Here is a 9,384-nt window from a genome sequence, read left to right as displayed (position 1 = left end):
TGTAAATCTGGCTATTTTTAAATTTCTCCCAATTTGAATCCCTTATTGCATACTATCACTAGCCCGCTTGGTGGTATTTTGTTGAACAAAGGTTTCGCCAAAAATTAAAAAAAAAAACAAAAAAAAAAAGAAAAGGGAAAAAGATAAAAGTTGCATGAAAAAAATAGAAATAAGTCAACTTCCACGACTCCAAGTCCCTTCGAGGACATCCAAAAATTTTTTTTCTAAAAAAAAAAAGTCAACTTTGAATGAGAAGTTAGGTGTACGGTTGGTAAGGAGGAAATTCATAGGCTAAACGTGGGAAGACTAATAGTTGAGGCACTAAGAATTACGCAACATTTTGTCTTATTGGCTGAGATTTGAGGATTCTCTCTTTCATTCTCTTTCTAAGTTGTGCTGTCCAAAGGCCTCGATTTTCGAGGAATCTAATCACTTTCCCATCTTTGGGTTTGCAGCTAGCTCACTGCTCACCTCCCTCCCCCAATTCTTGGACGCTAACTAAATTAATATTATAATTCAATTGATCATAGGATTCGTATTTATTGTGAAAAATCAATAGTCAAATGGGGCTTCTTGGTGGTGGTGAAGGAGGGTGTTTTGTTGGGGGAGTGAGAAGTCTAATAAGGAGGAAACAGGTTGATTCTGCTCATTCCAATCCTTCTTCTTCTGCTGCTACTTCTCATCATCAGTTAGCTAAAGCTTTAACTGTTCCTCACCTTGTTGCCATAGGTAATCCAAATCAAACATTTTTTTATTGTCTTTGACTGGACCTTGGCAGTTTTTTGTTTATGAATTCAACTCAGGAAAGCTGTTTATGAATCCAAATCAGGATTCTTTTCCTCTGTTTTACCATTCCTTTATACTCATTATTGGGATTGTCTGCCTGGTACTATGACTAGCAACTTATCAAGGGATCTCCAGTTCAATGCTTTCAATTCAATATCATGTCAACTTGGATTCTCAAAGTTGAATAAGATTTTGAAAGTTCACGTTATCAACCCAAAATTGTTATTGATAAAGACTAGGAGTGGCCAACGGGCGGGTCGGTCGGATATGGTTCGGGTCGAAAACAGGTAATGAAAAAACGGATCAATTATCCGACCCGGACTTCTTGCATATGATCACTTTTGGGAGAATTCTTAGTCTCCCTAACTTGAGGAACCCCCAATTTTGAGGCTTTACAAATGTAAATTTTAGACCCATTGGTTATCCATTTTCTAAGTGGATAATATGGTTCTTATCCATATTTGACCCGTTTTTAACAAGTTCATTATCCAACCTATTTTTTAATGGATAATATGGGTGATTAACTGTATTCTTTTAACCATTTTGCCGCCACTAATAAAGACTATTGTCATCTGTTAATTCATTATTCCAAGTGAGTTGGAATATAATCCCACTATAATTACAATTTTGAATACTGAATATGGCGGTCTGAATCATTATCCCATTGTGTATGAATACGCATTCTCTTTCTGGCAAGTGAAGATATACTTCTAAACTTTCAGTAACTTATGATCAGGCGAGGCAGAGATTATTTAGTTCGGATTTTTCCTGTAAAAAAGAAGATAGGATACCTGATTATTCGGACCTTTGCCGAATCATATGTGCTCTCAAGAACTGGTGGGAAGTATAGACTTCTTCCTGCATTCCTTCGTTTCTACAAAAAGTCAATTAGTTTGGGCTGGCATAGGCGTAGAAGATTTGATTGAATGAATGCCACTTTGGTAGACCTTTACATTTATGTTGCAGTAAGCTTATGAAAAGTGCAAGCCCGATAATCTTTTCTTGCTAATTTTACTCTTTCAGTTCTTTCATATTCTTTCACTAAAGAAAAAAATCATATTATTGTTATCAAATTTGTTTAAGTACATTAATAAATGATACCCTAGCAAATTATGTTTTAGATTAGGTAGCTAATTGTGAACTTTTACCCTCCCACAAACCAAAGAATTCTCCTTTTAATTTTATTAAGATTATGAATTTTATGGTGCTGATTGCTGAAAGGAGTAAACCATGCAGTTTATGCTTCAAATTGGATGTTGCTAAATAATGAAGAGTGTATGTGTTAGTTCATTAGCTTAACAATTGTTTTGTGACTTGTGGCTGATTTTTTGAAGGTGTTGGTTCCACAATTGGTGCTGGGGTTTATATTCTGGTTGGAACGGTTGCAAGAGAGCACTCTGGTCCTGCCCTCACCTTTTCCTTTTTGATAGCTGGAATAGCAGCTGCTCTTTCGGCCTTTTGCTACGCAGAGCTTGCAAGTCGTTGTCCATCTGCTGGGAGTGCCTATCACTACTCTTACATATGTGTCGGAGAAGGGTAATGCCAAAGTTTTTGGTGCCTCTTATAATGAATGTGATAGGAAAAGTTTGTAATTTTACCTATCATGGCTTTTCTTTTCCTAGATTATATCTGAACAATCATATCATATTCTTATATTGACTTTAAATATTTTGGCTTTTCATAAATTTGAGGATCGGATACGGTCGTAACAGAAATTTCCTATCATGATGTCTCTCAGTGTTGCGTGGCTGATCGGCTGGGCGCTGATATTGGAATACACGATTGGAGGTTCTGCAGTTGCTCGTGGCATATCTCCAAATCTGGTTTAGTATTATAGTTCCTTTGATCTTTTTACTGCGTTTCCTTTATCTAGTATTCCAAGCCTATACAAAATTTTCCCTTCAAAAGGGTGATTGCTTTGTTGCTTTTTGTAAATTTTCTGCACCCTTTCGGGGAAGTATCTTAGCCAGCATTAAAATACGGATGTTTTAGCACTGATTTGGGATTGTTATGAGTTTCTGATCTTTAGAAAGGCGGAGAAGTGTGAAAGTGACCTATTTCAGTTGGTATGTAAGAAAGCTGTATGTTCCATACTAGAGCTAGTGATTGCTTTTTTCTTCAGGTTTTTACTTTTGTTGTTCTGATATTGACATTTGACAATGTTCTGTATCCATATTTATCCCTATGGAAAGGAAAACGTTAGGAATGCTAGAGCTGTATCAAGTTTTAAAGGCTTTTCTTGTGCACTCTGATTTTGTATTTTTACTGGAAGTATCCTCTCCATACTAGTAATAACTTTGTATTTGTGACTCATGCTTTCTGTATTCTGGTGCTTAGTAGAATTTAACATGGTAAAAGCTGACTTACAGGAAAAAGAAAATGCTGATACAAGTCATCTAAGATCCTCTTGTTGTCTAGTTGCTTTTCTGCTGATTTTCAAGTTATAGATACTACATTCTGTTTACAACCAAAACCTGATTGTTCGGATACTTAATTTTTTGGATGTTAATAGTTTCTTCTAATTGTAATCTGAGTTTATGTTTTTTCTTGTACATGCGCATGTTCTGTTTTCATTTCTTTCTCTTGTTTTTTAAAACAATCTGATGTCTAAGGATAGAATTGAATTTTATAGTTTTCTCTCTCTCCAAGCCAAAAGAAAATCAAACATTGATTGTTAGTTTTTGTTTTTTGTTTTTATGAAGATCATGAATGCTCAACCTATCTATTGGATTATCATAAGATCTAAGTTTTCCCTCGTGACACTACTTTATTACCCTTTTCAATCCACAGGCTATGCTTTTTGGAGGTTCAGATAGCCTGCCAGCTTTCTTAGCTCGTCATACGATCCCAGGACTGGACGTTGTGGTGGACCCATGTGCAGCAATTTTAGTTTTTGTTGTTACTGGGCTTCTATGTGTGGGGATTAAAGAGGTATTGTCCATGTATATAAAGTTCTCTCTCTTTCTCTTAGAATTTCTTCCTTAGTATGTGCTAATTTTAATCATATTTTGAAGAGTACGGTGGTACAAGGATTTGTCACTACAGCAAATGTATGTGCCATGATTTTTATCACTGTTGCTGGTGGATATCTAGGATTCAAAACTGGATGGCCAGGCTATGAGCTACCTGTCGGGTATAGACGGTCCTGTACAAACAGTCTTCCATACTTTCTTCACTAGATCTGCCTTTTTTATTTTTTCTTCAATTGACAGGTATTTCCCCTATGGGGTTGATGGTATGCTTGCTGGGGCTTCAACTGTCTTCTTTGCCTTCATTGGGTTTGATTCAGTTGCTAGTACTGCTGAGGAGGTACCGCAAAATCCTTTACAGTGTTATGTGTCTCCTAATAGCTATTATCAATGTAAAGGATTCTTAAATTATTGAATCTTTTTATTTCTTACAACTCACTTGTAACAGGTGAAGAATCCTCAGCGCGACCTGCCTATGGGGATTGGTTTTGCATTATCGATATGTTGTTCTCTGTACATGTTAGTCTCTGCAGTGATTGTTGGTTTGGTACCCTATTATGCTATGGATCCCGACACACCAATCTCCTCTGCATTTGCGAGCCATGGAATTAAGTGGGCAGCGTAAGAAAATGATTTTGGCCTTACAACATCGTGTTCAGCCATTCCTTAATTACGGGTAGTATGAGGTGAAATCTGCTCTTTTCCTTTTGTTTATCCTAATGTTCTTTTATCTGGTTCTCACTACAGATATATAGTAACAGTAGGAGCATGTACTGCTCTTTGCTCAACGTTAATGGGCTCACTTTTGCCTCAGGTAACAAGAGTGGACCAGTTAGTTCTTAACTAGCTAGTAGATATATAGGAGACCAATCTATGATTGGATTTTCAGTGTTATTAATTTAAAAATACATCTCTCCAAAGCCTTCTTTCATTTTCTTTTGCTAAGAATGTCAATTGGTCTCCTTTACTTATAGCAAAGATACAACAATCAATGCTTGAAGCATGTAACTGGAAAACTGCTGCATGTGACTTGTTACCTCTTTGATGTTTCATATATTTACTTATTAACTTAACGTAGGGATGGATTAGTGCAGATGGCCTGCTTACATATCCTTGGATATGTTATCCTTTATTGAAACAAGATACTTTCTTTCTGTTTTGACAGTATTTAGCTCCTTGTTTGGTAGCTAGCAGCATCTCACAATCTTTTCTCTTGTGTTTTTCAGCCTAGAATACTTATGGCGATGGCTCGGGATGGTTTGTTGCCTTCATTTTTCTCAGATGTGAATAAACATACTCAAGTTCCTGTTAAAGGCACTGTAATAACCGGTTTACTTGCTGGAACCCTGGCCTTTTTCATGGATGTTGAGCAGTTGTCAGGAATGGTATGCTTACCTTCTGTGAAATAGTTAATTCGTGTCAATTGAACTCGCATCCTGAAGCTGTCAAAAATATATTCCCCTCTAACATGTTATTTCTATTCTTAAATGGTGCCACATCTGCTGGAGCTTCAAATTTCTAATTACTTTCTTTGCTTCATAGAAAGTCTTAAATGAAAATTTGCAAATTTGGCATTTATCTGATATGGATTAAATGAGAAGCATTTACAGCATTAATCCTTTTGCTATTTATATCCCTTTGCTATTTCTAGTATCTTTTGTTCTCCTTATTTCTGAGGGAGGGTTTGGAGACAATGGGTGGAAACATTATCGAGACTAATAGTTAGTTTCTGGGTCAGCACAGTCTCCACATTTTAAATGCTATATCTTTTCTTTGTTTTCTCATCATTGACTTGTACTTATTCTTTTGCTAGTTGAAAACATTATGATGTTTACTTTGAATTTATTAAGTGCTCGAGGGGAAAACTGTAAGAACATGATATGTTCCTAGACTTCCAATATGTTTGAAGTCCAGTTTTAGTAATTCGCATCAGACTAGTCAAAATTAAAAGCATCAAAACTTGCTGTGGCTTTTAGCGCAAAGTGGAATTAAAGCGTGAGCTTTAACAAACATAGGCTCTTCATCCAAAAATAAAAATATTATATATAGGTAATGTGAGGAAAAAAACTACTAATGCAAACAATAACTAATTAGATAAAAGAATTGAAAAACTATAATTAAGCATAATATATGAAGTAAAAATCATTCAATTAAGAGGGCGGGGCCAATTATCCACCGAATTCGAACCATGGTTCATTGACCCTTTGGGATTTCTCGGTTATAAAAGAAATTATGATGCCAATTAAGGATAAAAGCTATGTTAAATTTCTGATTTAGATGAAAATATGTAGCTGTATGGTTTTGAAGCTATTCTTCTTACATACCATTCTAAAAAGAAAAAGAAGCCAGTCTTCTTATTCTAAATTATAAATTCTTTGTATTCTTAATCATGGAAAATTTAGTCATTACATTTTTTAACAATTAATGTATCAGTTACCAACTATATATGGTGGGTACTGTTTCCCCTTAAAGACAATGCTCATAGATGATGAGGCACAAACCTTAGCACCTTAGTGCCTACACTAAAGCGCCACCTAAGCAAGGTGAAGCGCAACATTTGCTTTAACTGAGTTTTAGGACTTAAGGGCGTTTTAGATGAGCCATTAATAACAGTGATTCACATTCTTTGTGAACCAAAAAAGTAAGTGCCGTGCCACTGAGGTTCTTTGTGGTTAGTTTCTTACTAAGGTTTTTTTCTTGAGTACTCCATTTAATTATTTGCCTATTTCTCTATCCTTTCTTTGTCGTAGGATTTTTGTATGAAATTCTTGATTGTCATTGACTCATTTTATTTTTGCAGGTCAGTGTTGGTACACTTCTTGCTTTCACAATGGTGGCGATCTCGGTGTTGATTCTTCGATATGTTCCACCAGATGAGGTCCCACTTCCATCGTCTTTCCAGGTGGCGATAGACTCTGTAAGCCAACGGCTTAGTGAAAGTAGTAGTAGTACAGACATTAATGTTGAGAACGCCAAAGTTCCAGTTGTCTCCTTTGATGACGCTACTCCTCTTTTAGATGGGGTACCAGTCACGCATCCACGTGTGGAGAAAGCGGCAGTCCGATTTTGCTGTGAGTTAATTCTGAATTCTATTTGTCAATTGACTATTATTCTGATGTGAACTTCAGTGGGTGCTAAAAATGAGCATCTATCCTGCATGTGAAGAATTCAGAAAATCAGACTAAAGGTAAAACTTACAGATTGTGCAAGTTGTGGCAAAAAGGAAAAGGATATTGAGGGTGAGAGGAAAAACATTTGAATATCCTCATCTCATGATTAAGCCAAAGAACTCAAAAGAGACGGATCCAATAACTACCTTATACGCCCCTCTTTCTTTCTTATTTGCAGCACTTCAATGAGCCTAATATGTGGTTCCACGTTTAATTGTAACATATTAAAATTATCTGAATAGGTATCCTGTCTAACTTAAAATTCGAGTAGTCATGTTGTTCCTTCTCTTCGGCTTTCTTGCAGTTTTCATTGACCAAAGGCGGAAAGTTGCTGGCTGGACAATCATGTTCACGTGTATTGGAGTGTTTATGCTTACATCTGCTGCTTCAATTCTTAGCCTGCCAGAGTGAGTGCTCTCTCTCTCAGGTATTTTGCATTTTACCTGTTTATATTTTGAAGCACTGCTGAGATGATTTGCAAGGGACCAAAATGATGTGTGAAAAGGTCAATTACCGGGATGCTCGACATCCAATATCCATGCTTGTGCATGTATATAGATGTAAATTTAGTAAATTAAGGTTACGTAAGACTCCTTTAATAATTCATTAGTTTTTAATTATCAAGATGAATGGGAGCCTTGACGTAACTAGTAAAGTTGCTGCCATGTGACCATGAGGCCACGGGTTCAAGATGTGGAAATAGCTTCTTGTAAAAATGCAGGATAAAGCTGCGTACAATAGACCCTTGTGGTCTGGCCCTTCCCCGGACCCCGCGCATAGCGGAAGCTTAGAGCACCGGGCTGCCCTTTTGTATTATCAAGATGTTAGCCAATTTTTGGTACATGTGTTGCAAATCGTACTGGTAGCTATTGCTTGTTTACTATAATATTACTCGTGATCATTTATATCATAAACAGCTCTATAAGGTTCACACTCTGCGGAATTGGTGGGTTGTTCCTGCTATCTGGTCTGATAGTGCTTGCCTGCATAGACCAAGATGATGCAAGGCACAAATTTGGACACGCAGGAGGTATGCTGTGTTTATATATGCCTGAATTATGATTTATTAGAGTGCTTCTACCAAGAACTTCCAACTATGTATTGTATTGGTGGGCCACGACTACAACATGTCAGCTTCCGTTTAGTGCATCTGACCCTAAAATTACCTCTAATTACAATTCCTACTGCTTGACACTAGTAGTGAGTTTTCTGCAGATACGTGGTCAAGCTTAAAGTGTACTTTTGCTTCCTGTAGGATTCACTTGTCCGTTCGTGCCACTTCTACCTATTGCCTGCATTCTCATCAATTCCTACTTGTTAATTAACCTCGGGTGAGTGCTCAGACCTGCTAGAGTATTATTTTAAACTATGACGTGGCGAATTCCGCATTTAGGTTTTGTGGGACTATTATATATGTTTTCCCATACTCACAAGAGATGGTCTACCAGCTGATGCATGCAAAAACTATCTTCTGTTTTACATATATCCCTGCTTTCATGTGCTGCAGTGGTGCAACTTGGATGCGTGTATCACTGTGGCTGGCACTAGGTGTGTGTGTATATGCTTTCTATGGTCGAACCCACAGTTCACTGCAGAATGCAGTTTATGTTCCAGCAACCCATGTTGATGAAATTTACCAGAGCTCTGCTTCCCTTGCATAGTAACATATTACTGCTGGCGCCAGTGATAACTCGTCTTCAATTGAACTCAGAAGCAGCATCCAAGATCAGCTGTCTTCGTCCGCGGGTAAGCAGAAAAACATTGGCTTCCCAAGTGTTTTGTCTATAGAAAAACTGCTGCACAGTTTAGATAGCCCACACACATCTTTCCCTGTATGTGTCACATTGTATTTTGTTGCCTGTAGGACTTCCATTTAAGAGGAAATTAAAGAAAGGGGGAAGGATAAAGAAAAAGAAAAAGATATGTGATCCCAAGTCACTATACCACATTCACATTGTTATCAAAAGTGGCTCCTTGATTCTTCGAGCCTCTTGTATGTATACCATAATTGTCATAGCGATAGGTTGGAGCTAATATAGTATATTTGAAAATGTACATATGCTGTGTGAAATGCAGATCAAAGAGTTTATCTTGAATTCCACGAGTCTGCTATTTCCTTCTGATTCTTTTTTTTTTTCCAAAGAATGTATTAGTTAAATCTTTATGCTGGTCGGAAGTTTTTCTTATTCTATTACTGATATACTACAGCGTTTTAGTGTTTTTTGTCAGTTGGGTCCAAAATCTAGACAGTTACTTTAAGTTTGTTTTGGTCATCTACTGCCGAATCTAAAATTAAACAGGATACCCTTCGAGCATAAGGTACAAGAACAACCATTTGATCCCAACAGTAGAAAGATCCGAGCCGTAGATTTTACATTCCATAAAATATGTATAGTCGGATGAGTAGTAAACTTAGGATTATTAAGGATGAAAGTTGTTATATGAAACGTGAGAAGAGA

The 9,384-nt window shown here is 36.9% G+C and overlaps 1 protein-coding gene across 5 annotated transcripts; it reads left to right on the top strand.

Annotated features, from left to right (window-relative positions):
* Positions 1-252: 252 nt before the first annotated feature.
* On the top strand, positions 253-9,140 carry LOC109238348 (cationic amino acid transporter 2, vacuolar-like). Of its 5 annotated transcripts, XR_002069731.1 has the most exons (15): positions 737-1,073; positions 2,121-2,322; positions 2,525-2,614; positions 3,577-3,717; positions 3,801-3,919; positions 3,999-4,095; positions 4,204-4,376; positions 4,503-4,569; positions 4,982-5,140; positions 6,556-6,826; positions 7,230-7,332; positions 7,843-7,955; positions 8,181-8,256; positions 8,433-8,671; positions 8,790-9,140. XR_002069731.1 is itself a non-coding variant. In XM_019404782.1 (14 exons), exons 1-14 carry the CDS (start codon positions 564-566, stop codon positions 8,584-8,586), a joined length of 1,926 nt encoding a protein of 641 aa, XP_019260327.1. In that variant the 5' UTR covers positions 253-563; the 3' UTR covers positions 8,587-9,140. The 5 variants fall into 5 exon arrangements, 4 of the variants coding, with proteins under 4 accessions (XP_019260327.1, XP_019260329.1, XP_019260326.1 ...); XM_019404782.1 differs by lacking the exon at positions 737-1,073 and adding an exon at positions 253-729 and having other exon boundaries at positions 2,525-2,609; positions 8,433-9,140; XM_019404784.1 differs by lacking the exon at positions 737-1,073 and adding an exon at positions 254-729 and having other exon boundaries at positions 8,433-9,140.
* Positions 9,141-9,384: the final 244 nt, after the last annotated feature.

Source organism: Nicotiana attenuata, unplaced genomic scaffold (genome assembly GCF_001879085.1).
Source record: "Nicotiana attenuata strain UT unplaced genomic scaffold, NIATTr2, whole genome shotgun sequence".
In the NCBI taxonomy this organism is placed as follows: domain Eukaryota; kingdom Viridiplantae; phylum Streptophyta; class Magnoliopsida; order Solanales; family Solanaceae; genus Nicotiana; species Nicotiana attenuata.
This window is presented reverse-complemented; position numbering and strand designations above follow the sequence as displayed.

Coding starts and splice junctions, on each gene's coding strand:
- LOC109238348 (XM_019404781.1), top strand. CDS start 892: ATGACTAGCAACTTATCAAGGGATCTCCAGTTCAATGCTTTCAATTCA. Junction 2,615..3,576: donor ATATCTCCAAATCTGGTTTA/GTATTATAGTTC, acceptor TTCAATCCACAG/GCTATGCTTTTTGGAGGTTC. Junction 8,257..8,432: donor TACTTGTTAATTAACCTCGG/GTGAGTGCTCAG, acceptor CATGTGCTGCAG/TGGTGCAACTTGGATGCGTG.